We start from the raw sequence: 19,246 nt of genomic DNA, 5'->3' as shown, positions 1-19,246 counted from the left end.
CCCATGTTATGGAAGAAAGAAGAATATATACATCACTGCATTCGTCTTCATTTGCTCCCTCTTTTTTTGTCACCAAAACTTGGTTTGATAGACCATAGAACCACACATTCTATTTCCACTTGCAATTTTAAAAATAGGCGGTCGGCAAAGCGAGGTTTTCCTCTACGTCCGCTCATCTTATGAATATGTATGATTACAGCAGCTCTGCAGTAAACGAATGGACACAGCTGCGCGTGTAATCTCAGTAATATGTAAGGGTACGATCGGCAAATATATTTAGCCGCGTCCTAAACAGTCTGCGTACAGTGACACCGGACTTGAGAGCAAACGGCGAGCAAACTAAATGACGTACCTGACGTTCGTTGTTTTCATTTGGGGACGCCAATAATGGCGAACTGTACGTAAATGCCCTTGTAGTCCATATCACGCACACACAGATTCGTGTAACCATCGTCAACACATTCAGTACACGTAACAGGCGGAGGCAAAGGTACATCACAGAACTATATACACACAGTGTAGAGTGTGTATAGAGTTCTGCGAGGTACATTGTGTGTGTGCGTGCGCGTCCGCCGGAAGATGTCAGAGATTTCGCTGCACCATCATCTTTAGTATCCCCCAGTGTCTCTGCAAGCTAAAAGATGGAAGATCGAGAAAGCAGGAGGCCAGCGCAGGTACCGTGAATATTGAAAAGCTCGGCTCTTTCGTCACGCACAAAAATGCATTATGCATGTAGCTAATTAATTTTTCTTTTTCGTCCTCGACGTCGACACGGAGGCGGAGAGGGGACGAAACCCACGCCATTCGATGTAGGATACTCTCCTGCGGCCGACGGCACCGGTCGCAACTGCCCGGAGCCGACGGCTCGGGAGGAGATAGAGAAACCAGCAACGCCGAAATAAAACAGGAAATACATAAGGCCGCGACAACAACAACAACTTCGAGTATTATAGTATAGGACTAGCAGCACCCGTGGAAATCCACGGGTCTGAGGGGTTTTATTTTTTTTTTCTCATAATACGATTTTGCACATTTTTATTGAAGAAATAAAAAGAAAAGTCTTCTCATTCTTTCGTTAATTGTGCTGTCTTCTAAATGACCACCCTTCCCAGAAATTTTATAATGCATTTTTGTAGTATATGCCCGGCGATCCGGTCCATTGGTAGGGATCATTCCCGCCACTACTTGCTTTTATTATAGAACTTGAGTTTCGAGGGGTTATTTGCACCCGTTGAAGTCCAACAGTTGTCTTGTTGCCCCTCACCCATCCCCCCCCCCCACGCACACACACATTTCCACCTCCGCAGGGCAAAAAACAAAAACATTCAGGGAAAAATTACCAAAAACGCAAATGAGATTCCCCGAAAGTTCTGCCCACAGGTTGTTCCCGTCGAAACGGGAAGATATTAACACTATGACTTTGATTACCCCCTGCTCTTGCATCCACGCGGGCACCCACGGGAATCCACGGCTGGTCTCAAGGCCTCGGTTTGTTTTGTGTTTTTTTTTTCATGTTTCTTTTCCCCACGTTATGAGAGAAAAATAAGATATTTTCGTCTTCATAATTTTGCTCCCTCTTTTTGTTTTTAATCACCAAAACTTGGCTTGATATATCATATAGAACTACATCTGCTTCAGACTGTAGGATTATCATAATCAATATTAGGCTTACAATTATTGCTCCTATTATAGTTACTATTATATTATTATTATCATTATCATTATTATTATTATTATTATTATTATTATTATTATTATTGTTATTATTTGGGGAGGGGAAGATCATAGTCATCAGGTTTAATAGGCACCCGTGGGAGTAGGGTCTCACGACCTCGTATTTTTTTTTCTTTAATATTTTTCCCATGTTATGGAAGAAAGAAGAATATATACATCACTGCATTCGTCTTCATTTGCTCCCTCTTTTTTTTTGTCACCAAAACTTGGTTTGATAGACCATAGAACCACACATTCTATTTCCACTTGCAATTTTAAAAATAGGCGGTCGGCAAAGCGAGGTTTTCCTCTACGTCCGCTCATCTTATGAATATGTATGATTACAGCAGCTCTGCAGTAAACGAATGGACACAGCTGCGAGTGTAATCTGATATGGAAGGGTACGATCGGCAAATATATTTAGCCGCGTCCTAAACAGTCTGCGTACAATGACATCGGACTTGAGAGCAAACGGCGAGCAAACTAAATGACGTACCTGAGCTGCATATAGTATTCTGCAGTTGTGCAAAATACAATTACATAACAACGTTCGTTGTTTTCATTTGGGGACGCCAATAATGGCGAACTGTACGTAAATGCCCTTGTAGTCCATATCATCACGCACACACAGATTCGTGTAACCATCGTCAATACATTCAGTACACGTAACAGGCGGAGGCAAAGGTACATCACAGAACTATACACACAGTGTAGAGTGTGTAGAGTTCTGCGAGGTACATTGTGTGTGTGCGTGCGCGTCCGCCGGAAGATGTCAGAGATTTCGCTGCACCATCATCTTTAGTATCTCCCAGTGTCTCTGCAAGCTAAAAGATGGAAGATCGAGAAAGCAGGAGGCCAGCGCAGGTACCGTGAATATTGAAACGCTCGGCTCTTTCGTCACGCACAAAAATGCATTATGCATATTGCTAATTAATTTTTCTTTTTCGTCCTCGACGTCGACACGGAGGCGGAGAGGGGACGAAACCACAGAACTCTTACACATAGAAGAATCACACCCATTCACAACCCGCTGAGCTCATTGTCGGCTAGCGCCAGCCGTGTTGCCATCCGTTCATTGGACCGTTAAGGACGTGCGCAGCACGTGTGCGCGGTAGACTGAACGGAGATCATCAGCGTAGAGCTGTAGCAATCACTTCGTCTAACTAACGCAACGTCATTGGGGTCAACTTGATATGAAAACGATCATAAAATCCTACATATCACTGTATCATTCCCAAGGAATCGATTTTCATCAATCACTTCTTTCAACGACGGTCGCAATCACATGCTAACAGAATGTTAAAAGATAATTCTCAGCATGAAACCATCAGTCAGTCTCCGTACTTCGCCACACACACACACACCGCACACCAGCGCTAATACGTATACTACACACGCGAAGCTTAGATCTGTGAACCAGTCGTTTTCTTTAAATACTCACCCGTGTGCATTTTTCTCTTTTCCTGTCAGGCATGCTGGGCCGCGGCCGGGGTACCGGTGGCAACGCGGCGGCCGGTCTCGTTATGTCCATCTGTCAACGAGATGGCAACTCGGCTGTCTAATGTTACGATCAGTAGAGTGCATTTCTGTCTGTAGTACGTTTTTATATGTCATTTTTGTACATCTTCATGGCTGTCTCTTATGAAGTACATTTCTGATATCTGTCTCTTATGAAATAAAGTGCATTTCTATACTAGTATGTGTCATTCAGATGGCAACACGGCTGTCTCTTATTAAGAGCATTTCTATCTGACATTGTAGATGGCAACACGGCTGTCTCTTATGGAATAAAGTGCATTTCTATCTGTCATTGTAGATGGCAACACGGCTGTCTCTTATGAAGTAAAGTGTATTTTCTATACTAGTATGTGTCATTCAGATGGCAACACGGCAGTCTCTTATGAAGTAAAGTGTATTTTCTATACTAGTATGTGTCATTCAGATGGCAACACGGCTGTCTCTTATAAAGTAAAGTGCATTTCTATCTGACATTGAGATGGCAACACGGCTGTCTCTTATGGAATAAAGTGCATTTCTATCTGTCATTCAGATGGCAACACGGCTGTCTCTTATGAAGTAAAGTGTATTTCTATCTGTCATTCAGATGGCAACACGGCTGTCTCTTATAAAGTAAAGTGCATTTCTATCTGTCATTGTATAGATGGCAACACGGCTGTCTCTTATGAAGTAAAGTGTATTTTCTATACTAGTATGTGTCATTCAGATGGCAACACGGCTGTCTCTTATAAAGTAAAGTGCATTTCTATCTGACATTGAGATGGCAACACGGCTGTCTCTTATGGAATAAAGTGCATTTCTATCTGTCATTCAGATGGCAACACGGCTGTCTCTTATGAAGTAAAGTAAATTTCTATCTGTCATTGAGATGGCAACACGGCTGTCTCTTATGGAATAAAGTGCATTTCTATGTGTCATTCAGATGGCAACACGGCTGTCTCTTATGGAGTAAAGTGTATTTCTATCTGTCACTGTAGATGGCAACACGGCTGTCTCTTATGAAGTAAAGTGTATTTTCTATACTAGTATGTGTCATTCAGATGGCGGCAACACGGCTGTCTCTTATAAAGTGAAGTGCATTTCTATCTGACATTGAGATGGCAACACGGCTGTCTCTTATGGAATAAAGTGTATTTCTATCTGTCATTGAGATGGCAACACGGCTGTCTCTTATTAAGTAAAGTGTATTTTCTATACTAGTATGTGTCATTCAGATGGCAACACGGCTGTCTCTTATGAAGTAAAGTGCAGTTCTATCTGTCATTCAGATGGCAACACGGCTGTCTCTTTTGAAGTAAAGTAAATTTCTATCTGTCATTGAGATGGCAACACGGCTGTCTCTAATGAAGTAAAATGTATTTTCTATACTAGTATGTGTCATTCAGATGGCAACACTTAACATGATAGAATGTGAGTCATGTCTGAAATGGTTCCATTGGAAATGCTGTGGTGTCAAAAGAAATCCTCACAATGGGTGGACATGTAATTTCTGTCTAGGCCATTAAATAGACTAGCCTTAACTTCAATTTGAAGGTACTTTTCCAATTTTTTTTTTGAGATGTCTAGCTTGATGTAGAATAGTTTGTAGAATAGTTGTAGAGTAGAATAGAGTAGTTTAGCAGCTTGGTGGTAGGGTGGAAACTGTAAGCCTTCATCAGTCCTTAACCCTCCCATACTTCGAGGCCAGGTGATGCGATAGACAGCAGCCTCTTCCCCATTTTGACTTGATGGAGCAAGGAGTACCCCAGGACGACCCCACCTTATGCTGTAGCTAAGCCAATTTAGACAATGAATTGAAAAATGGCGTGCACATTGATGACTTTACATAATACATGTACCTCCGTTTATTTTATATTTGAGAGCGTCACGTTTCATCGGTTTATTTGAAAACATAATTTTGCTTTGTTTAAGATGTGTGGCTTTTTGCTATTCTTCGTTAATGGCTATGCTTGATAAGTAGCCTGTAGGCTTGTGGCTACATTCAGCTATATGAAAGCACTGATTTTCTTGATGTGCTTGCAGCCTGTTAAACAAATGTTATTCCAAGAATTTTTCTTAAATGCTATTTATTCCAAATGGATATGTTTATCTACACTTCATTAATGGCTATGTTTCATACTAAGAGCTTGTATGCTTGTGGCTACATTCAGCAATGTCAAATAACTCAGATTTGAATGATATGCTTGTGGCATGTGAAGCAGATATCTCCATGACATTCAAAAGATCTTTAACTTGTATGTTTCTTAATTATTAAAGTTAGTGGAAATGTTCTGTACAAATAGCTTGTGGCTACATCCAGCTATATGAAATCACTCTGATTTGCATAATGTGCTTGTGGCTTGTGAATCAAATCAAATCAAATCAAATTGAATGCAAGTGTCATATATTTTCCACTGTTCATTTGATAAGGGAAAGACTTTCGATCATATTTTCATTGTAACTTCAATATCCTGCATGTGAACTTGAAACCATACAGCATTATATATTTGTCTCATGGCCAATGTTTATCTGAAATCAGTTTTGCTATGGTACTTAGTCTCAACAGTTGTTATTATGAATTTCACATGGTTGTAAAGTCTCAATGTTGCACTGCCTTAGACCGAATTTGACCTTTATTCACCGATGTTGACACTAGGTTGGTGCGGAACACCATAAGTCTTGAAAAGTCCTCCCTCCCATTTCTCAGAGGCAAGGAGTTGCGATTGCTGGTAGCCTCATCCCCATTTTGGGACTGATTAGAGCTGGTTGTTCCCCAACCGAGTAAGAGGCACGTTTTTACCGCTCTTACTTTTATTGTTTCTTGATATTATTCTTTTGTCATTGCTAACTTTTGTTTGTTTTCTTACTTTCTTAATTATTCAGCCATTTCTGAGACCAGGTTGGTGGGGATACTGTAAGTCTCGACCAGTCCTCCCCTCCCCTTCAAGGCCAGGTGTGGTGACAACATTTGGCCTATTCCCCTTTTTGGGACTGGAAGAGCAAGTTAACCCCAACCTTTAGCTGTGTTATGCAGCTTTTTATTAATTCTTTTTTATCATTTATTGCTACATGCTGACTCGTTTCAGTATTGTCTCTCTTAGACCGAAGGCTCTCTTGCCTTGCTCTGCTAAGCAAGCCAAGAGTAGTTAAGGTTTCTCTGTGTTCCTTATTTTTGAGGCCAGGTGATTGCAGACAGCCTCGAATAGCAAGGAGCTGTGACAGTTTCTCTGTCTTTCTTCCCTATATTGAGGTCAGGTGTATTGATAGCAGACAACCTCATATAGGCAAGGAGATACAACATTTAATGTAGAATTGTTGTCATGAAACAAGTTTTTTTGGGGGCCACAGCAGGAGCGTTCTCGTCGCGGTCCCTGTCAGTTTATGAAACTGCGAATCCTGCTAAACTACAAATGGGTTGAATAATCTTGTATTTGAATGCATGGAAAATACATTGAATGCATTGGGATAGCACCATGACATAAAGATACTGGATGTGATAGATTTTGCATTTTGTTAGCTCTATTGACTAGATTGGGGAAAGTATTTTTTGACCAGCCTTTTCCTGGTTCAACATAGCTTACAGCCATTGAACAAGGAGATCGACCAAATCTGACCGTGTATTGTAAAACAAACAATAGTGGCACCTCTTGATTTATTTGAGGACTCGAGTCTAATAAGTATTGAAAGGATGAGGCTACTGCTTTGAAAATTAGCATTAATCATGGGCACAATGTGTTGCAAGAACATGCTTAATTGCACCTTAAATCTGATAATCCCTTTATTAAGTTGGTCTGGTGGTTTTACATCCTGTGTGTTGTCCCTTTCATGGCACAGCTAGCTCTGCTTGGTAAAGATTAAGTTTGTTAATAGACCCTGTAACTTCAGAGCCTCTTTTCTCCTTTCACACTTTTCTAGTGTGTCCAAGTGCAACAGTTAGTCATTTTTAGGGGAACCCAGTTCAATCTGTTCACAGACTATTAGATTTGGTTCTATAAAGTATGAAGAGAGGCTTCGTGATAAGGATCCTATTCTTCTTACCACAAGTACTATATCTATTGTCCAAGTCATTAAAGGATCCCTCTTCTGCCTCATTGGGATTACGTCCTCTCACAAACTCAACAGAACAGGGGCATCCTTTGTTTCATGGCTATGCAGCTGTGTTGCCATCTCAATGACACATGTGCACTTTACTTCATAAGAGACAGATAGAAATTTACTTTTCTTCATAAGAAACAGCCATGTTGCCATCTAAATTACAGATAGAAATGCATTTTATTCAATAAGAGACAGCCGTGTTGCCATCTACAATGACACAAATAGAAATGCACTTTATTCCATAAGAGATAGCCATGTTGCCATCTACAATAGAAATTTACTGCCGCCATCTGAATGACACATACTAGTATAGAAATGCACTTTACTTCATAAGAGACAGCCGTGTTGCCATCTACAATGACAGATAGAACTGCACTTTATTCCATAGGAGACAGCCGTGTTGCCGCCATCTGAATGACACATACTAGTATAGAAATGCACTTTACTTCATAAGAGACAGTCGTGTTGCCATCTGAATGACAGATAGAAATACACTTTACTTAATAAGAGACAGCCGTGTTGCCATCTCAATGACAGATAGAAATGCACTTTATTCCATAAGAGACAGCCGTGTTGCCATCTACAATGTCAGATAGTTAAAGGACAAGTTCACCTTCATTAACATAAGGATTGAGAGAATGTAGCAATATTAGTAGAACACATCATTGAAAGTTTGACGAAAATCGGACAATCCGTTCAAAAGTTATGAATTTTTGAAGTTTTTGTGCAGTAACCGCTGGATGAGAAGACTACTGCAGTGTGTGAATAACTTAGATGTCACATGCGTACAACAATGTAAGGAAAATATAAAGAGAATTTCACAAAATTTCATCTTTTGAAAAAAGTATACATTCCCCCGACTCGTTACCGACAAATGTTATGGGTAATATTATTCCCCCTGCCTTTAGAAAGAGGCAAGTCAAGTGCTCTTTTATTATGCGAAAAAAGTGAAAATATGTTGAATTTTCTTTACATTTTCTTTATACTGTTGTACGCATATGACTCACAAGCTGTAGTAGTCTCCTCATCCAGCGGTTCCAACACAAAAATTTTAAAAATTCATAACTTTTGCATCGATTGTCCAATTTTCCTCAAACTTTCACTGATGTGTTCTACTAATATTGCTGCATTCTCTCAATCCTTATGTTTATGAAGGTGAACTTGTCCTTTAAGAGACAGCCGTGTTGCCGCCATCTGAATGACACATACCAGTATAGAAAATACACTTTACTTCATAAGAGACAGCCGTGTTGCCATCTACAATGTTAGATGGAAATTTACTTTACTTCATAAGAGACAGCCGTGTTGCCATCTCAATGACAGATAGAAATTTACTTTACTTCAAAAGAGACAGCCGTGTTGCCATCTCAATGACAGATAGAAATTTACTTTACTTCATAAGAGACAGCCGTGTTGCCATCTACAGTGACAGATAGAAATGCACTTCACTTTATAAGAGACAGCCGTGTTGCCATCTCAATGACAGATAGAAATGCACTTTACTTCATAAGAGACAGCCGTGTTGCCATCTGAATGACAGATAGAAATGCACTTTATTCCATAAGAGACAGCCGTGTTGCAATCTCAATGACACATACTAGTATAGAAAATACACTTTACTTCATAAGAGACAGCCGTGTTGCCATCTGAATGACACATACTAGTATAGAAAATACACTTTACTTCATAAGAGACAGCCGTGTTGCCATCTCAATGACAGATAGAAATGCACTTTACTTAATAAGAGACAGCCGTGTTGCCATCTCAATGACAGATAGAAATGCACTTTATTCCATAAGAGACAGCCGTGTTGCCATCTACAATGTCAGATAGTTAAGAGACAGCCATGTTGCCGCCATCTGAATGACACATACCAGTATAGAAAATACACTTTACTTCATAAGAGACAGCCGTGTTGCCATCTACAATGTCAGATAGAAATTTACTTTACTTCATAAGAGACAGCCGTGTTGCCATCTCAATGACAGATAGAAATTTACTTTACTTCATAAGAGACAGCCGTGTTGCCATCTCAATGACAGATAGAAATTTACTTTACTTCATAAGAGACAGCCGTGTTGCCATCTCAATGACAGATAGAAATTTACTTTACTTCATAAGAGACAGCCGTGTTGCCATCTCAATGACAGATAGAAATTTACTTTACTTCATAAGAGACAGCCGTGTTGCCATCTCAATGACAGATAGAAATTTACTTTACTTTATAAGAGACAGCCGTGTTGCCATCTACAGTGACAGATAGAAATGCACTTTATTCCATAAGAGACAGCCGTGTTGCAATCTCAATGACACAGTATAGAAATGCACTTCACTTAATAAGAGACAGCCGTGTTGCCATCTGAATGACACATACTAGTATAGAAAATACACTTTACTTTACTTGCCATCTACAATGACAGATAGAAATGCACTTTATTCCATAAGAGACAGCCGTGTTGCCATCTACAATGTCAGATAGAAATGCTCTTAATAAGAGACAGCCGTGTTGCCATCTGAATGACACATACTAGTATAGAAGTGCACTTTATTTCATAAGAGACAGATATCAGAAATGTACTTCATAAGAGACAGCCATGAAGATGTACAAAAATGACATATAAAAACGTACTACAGACAGAAATGCACTCTACTGATCGTAACATTAGACAGCCGAGTTGCCATCTCGTTGACAGATGGACATAACGAGACCGGCCGCCGCGTTGCCACCGGTACCCCGGCCGCGGCCCAGCATGCCTGACAGGAAAAGAGAAAAATGCACACGGGTGAGTATTTAAAGAAAACGACTGGTTCACAGATCTAAGCTTCGCGTGTGTAGTATACGTATTAGCGCTGGTGTGCGGTGTGTGTGTGTGTGTGTGTGGCGAAGTACGGAGACTGACTGATGGTTTCATGCTGAGAATTATCTTTTAACATTCTGTTAGCATGTGATTGCGACCGTGGTTGAAAGAAGTGATTGATGAAAATCGATTCCTTGGGAATGATACAGTGATATGTAGGATTTTATGATCGTTTTCATATCAAGTTGACCCCAATGACGTTGCGTTAGTTAGACGAAGTGATTGCTACAGCTCTACGCTGATGATCTCCGTTCAGTCTACCGCGCACACGTGCTGCGCACGTCCTTAACGGTCCAATGAACGGATGGCAACACGGCTGGCGCTAGCCGACAGTCTGAGCTCGGTGTCGCCACCGCGCACCCCGGATGTGACGCCTCAGTGCACACGCCGCCATGTTGCTTAGCGGGACCTCCGCAGCTCCTCGCAAGTACGGTACGGTCAACTCACTGATCGGACAGTATGACAGCCGCTATAGCCCTTGATATTTACTTGAACTTGTAAACTGTCAAACTGGTACTTCTCAATCCAGCGTTGACCACAGATTCATGTACTCATTTATGTTATTTATTTCACACTCTTCCCTGAAAGTTGTCTGTATTGAAACATGATTTTTTTCCCCCTTTCGGATAGATCTATTTGACTTCGGAGACGTGATCTGCTTTGGTATAAAATAATCTAAGACGCGCGCCTGTCCTTGTCTGTGTCCTGCCATTTTTCTGATACCCCTCTCAACCCTATGTCTTGCATTTTTCCCCCTCCAATGATATTGTAAGAAGATGTGTGTTCGTGCTTTTGATTTTTCTCCCATTAAACAGGTCAAATTAAATTTCCAGTCAGTCCAGTTGTAAAAATCAATGATTTGTGGATATGATCATGTAATACATCTTCCCCATCCGACACTCGTTCAACATATTAGAAATTTGGAAGACAACATCACCTTAATTATCTATATTCCTGCCGTTATCATTATCATTAGTAGTGTGTAGTACAATGCAGTTACCACTATTGCACATATTGGTATAGGAAGCAATATGCCTATAGGCATGTATACACTGTATACTGATCTGTATACATGAAATAAAACAGAAATCGAGTTCATGCTAATCACCGTCAATTTATTTCACCACACCAATTTTTGAGCGATTTGCAACAACACTTGAGAAAGAGCGAATCGCTCAAATATTTGTGTGCTGTAAATAAATTGTTGGTGATCAACATGAAATTGGTTTCTGTTTTACTTTCGATATCATGATATTGCTGCACCAACATGTAGACTACCTGGTACTCAATATATATAAATATATATATATATATATATATATATATATAAACGTAATAAGAAAATTGGTCTGCTCGGCATCTTGATAATAAGTTAACGAATCAGTAGAAGAAGAACGCCGTAAAAAAAAAAAATAAATCCTAGATCTTGATGGGCACTGATGAAGAGTGTGACCTTGCCTTTCAGTATTTGAGAGCTATGCTCCGTTTTTAAGATCTTCAAGATCTAGGATTTTTTTTTTTTTTTTTACGGCGTTCTTCTTCTACTGATTCGTTAACTTATATATATATATATATATATATATACAGCTGTATATATATATATATATATATATATAATTATCTATGTATATATATATATATATATATGTATATATGTATTCACACACACACACACACACACGTTACAAGCATGAACTCCTTTCAAGATTGTCTTCCCACAAAAAACAGAAAGTTAAGTTGGACAGAGTTAATTTTCCTGATTTTTTACAATTTATTTGACATCTATCAAGGTCAAAGTTGATTGCTGAGAATCAACCACAGTACAGTGATATACCATTTGCTTGAAGTACACGTACCATTATCATACCTAATACGGCGGCTATAATCACATGTACATGCGTCAGAAACATATTATGCAAATGATAGGCAAGACCACCAGTGTCGCAAATTTGTGACAACTATTGTAATCACAAAATCAAATGCATATACATCTATAATGGACATGCAATAGGGCAACAACATAAAATTCATGAATAATGAACACTGTCTGGCAAGATTATCTAAGGCAATACATCAATATAGTGCACAATTTCACTTGCCCTTGATAGCTTCAAGCGTGATTCAAAAAGAAAATCCTAATGAGTGTAAAAACGCACTATGGTATAGTATGAAAACATATTGTGTTGATCCGCATGCACTATGGCAATATAAATCTACGAATTATGAACACTGAAAAGAACACCAAAGGCATTCCTGGCAACAGTATTAAAGGCAATACATTTGTAATGTAAGATTTCACTTGTACATAGCTCAGCATGATTCAAAATTAAATCCTTAGTAATGAGTTTAACAAACACTATCCCATACACTGTGTAGTATGAAAACATAATTTGGTAACAACATGTAAGCAAAACAAGTATCACAGATATACAACAAATGTTGTATATCACGAAAGCAAATGCCTGTATAATCAACTATCATGCAATATAGCAACAACATAAGTCCATAAACAATGAACACTGTCGGGCAAGAATATCAAATGCATTCTTGGCATAACAATATCAACTAAAGGCAATACATGAACATCTGTATAATGCAAGATTTCACACGCACCCGTTTGCTTCAAACGAAATTCAAAGTGAAATATAAAGAGTGTGAAAACATACTACACTGTATCTCAAAGTATGTACATGTAGGCAAAACAAGTGTCACAAATAAGACAACTACATGTATCGTATATCATGAAAGCAAATGCATGTACAATCACTTAGCATACAAATGGCAGCAAAATAAAACCATGAATAATGGACACTGGCAAGAATATAAAAAAAAATATCAAAGGCAATACTGTATAATCCAAGATTTCACTTGCACTTGTTCGCTTCAAGCACAATTCAAAATGAAATCCTTATGAGTGTGAAAACATACTACATGGTATAGCACGAAATGTTAACGTGGCAACAATATGTAGGCAAGACAAGTCTCGCAAATACATGTATGACAAATATTGCATATTGCGAAAGCAATGTCCCGGGGTTACTTTAATACTAGAGTACAAAGTCAGTCTAGACAATCTAGTATCTAAACGACTGTAGTGTTGTCACTGACACTGACACTGGCCCACCCGCACTGGTACTGTGACTCTAACTAGCTAGACAAGAATAAATCCACGTGTAAAGTTTACACCTAAGCTCAAATTTACATAAATTTACACTTTTTTCATGTACAAAGCTGTTTGCCCCAACACACAACGTACAGAGTGTAGTATAGCCCCAGGGCCTAAATTGGGCCTACTTGATCTGTCTAGTAGGGCCTAGTTGGTGGTAAACAGATATGTCGACAGCAAACACAAAATCCAGTGTCTGGGACTATCTTTGCTACTGCGCTCACAAGAAAGCCCACATACGACCGATCCGCCTAATTGTAACGTTACTTGGGCAATTAATTTACTTCTTATTCTCATCATGGCTTGGTGTCAAACTTACCTGTTTCCAAATCCTTTTGTCAAGTGATTTGTGCAGTTTACAGCCGCACAATATGGCATTTTAATGCCTCGCTCAGGGTCTCGGAACGTCAGAAAAACACGGTACAACATGCAGTCACTGTATGTGGATAGCGTCTGCTGGGATTTGCACGCAAAAAAGTTCCGCTAAGCAAAATGGCGGACGTCACGTGACAATGAGTCGTGCGACGGCGACAAAACGGGTGGCGAGTGATTCTTCTATGTGTATAGTAAGAGTTCTGTGGACGAAACCCGCGCCATTCGATGTAGGATACTCTCCTGCGGCCGACGGCACCGGTCGCAGCTGCCCGGAGCCCACGGCTCGGGAGGAGATAGACAAACCAGCAACGCCGAAATAAAACAGGAAATACATAAGGCCGCGACAACAACAACAACTTCGAGTATTATAGTATAGGATAAACGTCATTGTACACATTTTGTAGTCAGTTATAACATTTTAAAGATTTTCGTCATCGTCTACAGATGTAAATATTGTCCCGGCGTTAATTCATATATGATATTGTATTTTGATGTTGTAAAATATGAAAAATAAATTCGGTGTAAATTCAAATTCAATATACGTTATTCCAAAGTATGCCTGTAATCACCAGCACTATGATTGGTGGTAACAACCGCACCCCCCCCCCCCCCCCGCCACCGCTTTAGATGACAGTGGTGGATCCACTTAAAACAAGAGAAATAAAAAGAAAAAATGAGATGAAACCCGAAAGTAGCACCAAAAAATTCTTTGCGCCCCCCCCCCCCCCTTTACGAAATTCCTGGATCCGCCCCTGGATGAGATATTTAGTCCATTGATTCTCTCCATGTAAATCGCCTCCACAGTTTCACAGTGTACATCATTCTTCTTTCGTGAACATGAATGTGTTACAGATGTTTCCCAAAAGTCTGTTCAGACGACGAGGGTTCCTCAGTCTGTTTGCGAACGTGCCTCGCTGGCTGAGAATGGTACGCTGCCACTACTGGGGTTAGCAAGTTTCCCTGGGTCTGGCAACACGTGGTTACGCTACCTGATCGAGAGGGCAACAGGAGTCTACACAGGCAGCGTATTCTGTGATCGGAGTTTGTTGAATGGTGGTAAGTTGAAATGGAGCCCTACTCCAATATAGGGTGATGTGAAACACTACGCAGAGAGGTGGGAATCGTATCGAATTGTATGTCATTCAGACATGAAATGAGATAGTTTTGAATTCTCAAAATTTTCAGATGTTTTCCGGAAATAGTTATTCACACGAAATCTGTACATATTGTTTATCATGGAATCAATGGGAATGAAGCATTTCAAATTAATACAGAATTGTGGTAACTTCGGTAAGTCGCCATAATTTTGCCAGGTAAGTGTCAGGAAGTTAGTTGCAGATTCTTCGTTATCGACCAAAGTATCATATCATTTATTAATAATAATTATTCTGATGATAATAACAATAACAGACATGATGATAATAATATTAATGATAACAATAAGGATTTCTTTATACCGAGCTTCAACAACTGTACGTTGGTTTGCAGGCTTTTTGGGAGAGTGTGAACCGGCGGATTGCGGATGCACGTTGGTGGTGAAGATGCACTGGTTTTATAGCAGGTACGAGTATTTGGACTGGAAAGGTGGCATTTTGCTGCTTCGAAATCCGTACGACGCCCTTGTGGCTGAATGGAATCGGCAAAAAGGGAAAGGACACATCGGCCATGCTGCTGAGGAGACCTTCAGGACTCCAGGTTGGAAAAAAAATAGAGAACGTGATAATGAACTATATACATTAAATGATTAGAAAAAATGGTGGTGGTGTGTTGTCAGTAGCTAGCCTGGTGATCATTTTGATGAGGGCTTTTCGATCTATATATGCGCACGTGATTGTCATTCGTCTCGTTCTCTGACGAAATCAGTGGTTGCCGCCAACTCTTGACTCCCGCTATAAGTTATAATGAAGTCCTAGGAACTGGCAGTTTTCTTTCGTTATGCATGTATTCAAATTTCGTTATAATCGCGTTCATTATAACGTTAGTACACTCCAGTTATGTATATATTATATCATATAACAGTATAACATATATCCCATAATTTTCAATGATTTACGTCTCTGACTTTGTTTTCATACGAAGCAAAATAATGTCAGGATGGAATTTCCTTTTAGCAGCATTTCCAAGTCGAATTACCGTTGCCAAAAGAGGTGCAATTAATGTGATAACAATTAATTTCATTGAATTATTGTCGCTCTTTTGTCAGCAACTGACGCAGAAGCGTTTATCTTCCACGCATGAAAGTAGTGATATCACCACACAAACCAAACCAAACCAAAACAAAACAAAACAAAACAAAACAACAACCCCAGGGCGAGGAGTTTTACAAACTAAATTGCAGTGTATGTCTCTATTTTGTATCTATATACTCCTCACCTATCCCTTCCCTCTGTCCTCAGAATGGGATGGATATGTCTTGAAAGAACATCTGTGGTGGAGTAAGATCACAACGGACGCTCTGGCTCGCTTCGGGCCTAGAGTCATGGTTGTGCACTACGAGCATCTCGTCACCGACTTGGCGACTCAGCTTGGCCGGATCGTGTCCTTTCTCGGCATCGCCAGTCCGAACCTGGAACGTCGCCTCAAGTGTACCGTGGATCATGCGACGGGGAACTTCAAGAGGACCCGACCAAACGGGACGGCATTCGATCCATTTACTGAGGAGCACAAGACGGCGATAAACGAAACTATCCGCGAAGTGATGGCGATTTTTAGAGATGGTAATTTTACTCTCCCACCATATGCACTGAACTACGTTTGACCAAGAAGACACGATGTTCATCGTACCTCAATTCGAAAATATAACATTTAGCATCCAAAATAACTTTGCTGCTGATCATTGGACTAGTTTAGAGCTTGGTATCTTACCTTAGAATGATAAAAACTCATCTTGTCTCGGCAATTTATGTCCTCAGAGGAAGATATTAGAAATAAAGATGTCATCATTATTATAACCAATGTATAAAAGCTTGTCCAGATTCTTGGCAACTTGGGAAGGCACTACAACCTCCCTGGTACATTGTACTACGATAATCCCTCTTTTATTTATTCACAATACAATATAGAGATCTTGTCAGAAAATGCCTACTGTAGGTTTAGGTAAATGGAAATATTGCTCAGTTATTCATATCTGTGAAACTGTCATCGAGATGACGACTGTGAATGTGACGGGTGGTGAGTTGGCTCAGTCGGTAGCGCGTCTGCCTCACGATCACGCGGCCCGGGTTCGAACCCGGGTCTGGACTGAGCAATGTTGTGTGTAAACATACCGTCCCCTCTAGCAAGAGGCAAAAACACTCTGTCCCTCGGATAGGACATAAAATGGAGGTCCCGTGTATGAGAGAGTCACAGCTCATGCACGTAAAAGATCCCGCTTCATTCATTCATCGCAAAGAGCAGGGTGTCTAACCCGGTGAAGTGGTCCCACCCCACATCCAACTGGACCCCATGGAAGACCAGCTTAGTGTAGCTGAATATGGGCTATCCAGCCATCTTCACGATGGAAAAATGAACAACGAACATGTAATGGCGCGTTGTCCTTATAATGCATAAACCCAATGATGAACCCCTTGACGCATATAGAAATATGCGTTTTCAACGTTCAACGCTTTCAAAGATGTCCAAGCAAAGATACCTTGACAATACAAGAATGATGTGTGTGTGTGTGTATGTGTGTGTGTGTGTGTGTGTGTGTGTGTGTTTTCGCTCGTATATTTGTTTTTACGCGATGACTTTTTTCTCAATTGATTTTGGTGACTGTTTGTCGTGATTGAACTACACCTATACACCATATCGGCACATACTAGTAGTCGCCATCTCGCCTCTTGTTCAAACTACCTGTAGTGACTGACTCTTCAACAGTCTCCACCTGGTCTGCCGTTGCAGGGAAAATAGTGACAGTGACCCGTGGGCCTGATCACCACCTGAGTATGTCAGCCGATTTGGTGCGTTTGACCACTTCACTTGGACTGTTCCAATACTCTAGAATGCCGTGCGGGTTGCTGGATCACTAAGAGTTCGTTCTCGATGAAACAATTGAAAACTAAACTAATAAATGAACATTACAACTCGAATATCCGTGGGGGCATGTAGTTCATTATTACAGAATACAACGAACAAAATTCTGCAAAGTAGCGGTGGCGTGTCGTGGTCAGCACAAACATTGTTTAGCCCCACTCTATCGATCAAGTGATGAAAGGGACGTATTGGTAATCATTTTTTTTCTTTCTCTCTCCATCTCACTCTTTATGATGTTAGCAAGGAATTAAACGATGTAAGAATTAGTAAATATTCCTGCCATGGAGTGAAGGAATTAAGAGTTTGGTTTTTGTGCAGGTCACATCGAATAATATTGTTACTTTAAAAATATCAATGCTTTTAAAACGAGCACAAAATATATCGAGTACAAATTTATAATCTATTTAAGCCACACAAACCTCCGTCAAGTATAATAAGGTACACAAACAAAGTTCCTTTGCGGAACTTTGCTTTTGATGGCAATACGTACCATGTACCTCTATATGGCGTCAGGCTGTGCCGAAATTGACACAAGACGGCCATACGAATATTGAATTTTCAATTTCGCACGAAATTGGCTCTGAATGTGGTTAAAGTGACTAATTGGAAGCCGAGGAAAATACAATGCTATAGTGCAGAAGGTTACAAGATGACACTCGAACTATATACTATAGGTCACACAGGTTATTCCCCTGCTTTCTGAAAGAGGAAAGTTAAGTGTTCTTTTGTAATTCAAGAAAAAGTGAAAACATTTTGAGTTTTCTTTTTGTTTTCTTTATATTGTTCTACAAAACTGACATCACAAGCTGTAGTAAAGTATTCTCATCCAGCAGTGACTGAGCAGAAATTGCAAAATTCATTCAACATTTGAATGGATTATCCGATTTTCCTCAAACTCTGATGTGTTCAACAAATATTGCTGCATTCACTCATTCCACATCCAATGTCTATAAAATGAGGGTGGAATTGTCCTCTAATCCTTATCATAAAGAACCTTCGCTAGATCTTTGGCTTTTCAAGATTTATTTTTCCCCGCTCACGGATCGATCGAGTTGCTGCCGGAGCTCGAGAAAAACTCCTGCGGTAGTCATACCAGGGAGGTGGGAACCTCACTGGTCATAATATACGATGGCAAATTTGAACATTTCATTTATTGTGCGTCCATCTTTGCTCAATTTTGGGACAGTGTCCCGTCTGCATACGTAAAGATAATGATTGTACAAAACAGCCTACGATCTCTACGCATGTATAATATCACGAAATCATATCAGTTATATGTAATTACCACATTATGTTGTCCAGCGGTTACATGTAAATCGAGCAAACCAGTATTCTTCAAGTATTTCTGAAATGTTTGTCAGCAATGTGATGATGATATTCAGATAAGATATAAATATCTATAATATCAGTGTATGTGCGTGTGTGTGTTAAGGTCTTATGATTATGATATGATAAAATAACAATCATCAAATAGAATTCAATTGAAATGTCTACTTTTCATTTTCATGTAATTTTAATTTGATTCAAA

General features: G+C 39.9%; 1 protein-coding gene across 1 annotated transcript in view; it reads left to right on the top strand.

Moving 5' to 3' along the window:
- The window catches only part of LOC139745397 (sialate:O-sulfotransferase 2-like), a 29,280-nt gene extending 12,818 nt beyond the window's left edge, over positions 1–16,462 (top strand). The window contains exons 2-4 of the mRNA XM_071655789.1: positions 14,557–14,760; positions 15,193–15,399; positions 16,101–16,462. Coding sequence (XP_071511890.1) covers positions 14,557–14,760; positions 15,193–15,399; positions 16,101–16,462 — 773 coding nt within the window. The remainder of the gene's footprint in view (positions 1–14,556; positions 14,761–15,192; positions 15,400–16,100) is intronic.
- Positions 16,463–19,246: the final 2,784 nt, after the last annotated feature.

The sequence above is a fragment of the Diadema antillarum genome, unplaced genomic scaffold (genome assembly GCF_040938485.1).
Source record: "Diadema antillarum isolate AM-2024a unplaced genomic scaffold, OU_Dant_1.0 seq00001263_RagTag, whole genome shotgun sequence".
NCBI classification, from domain to species: domain Eukaryota; kingdom Metazoa; phylum Echinodermata; class Echinoidea; order Diadematoida; family Diadematidae; genus Diadema; species Diadema antillarum.
The sequence above is the reverse complement of the archived record's forward strand: the minus strand, read 5'-3'. Positions and strand labels throughout refer to the sequence as shown.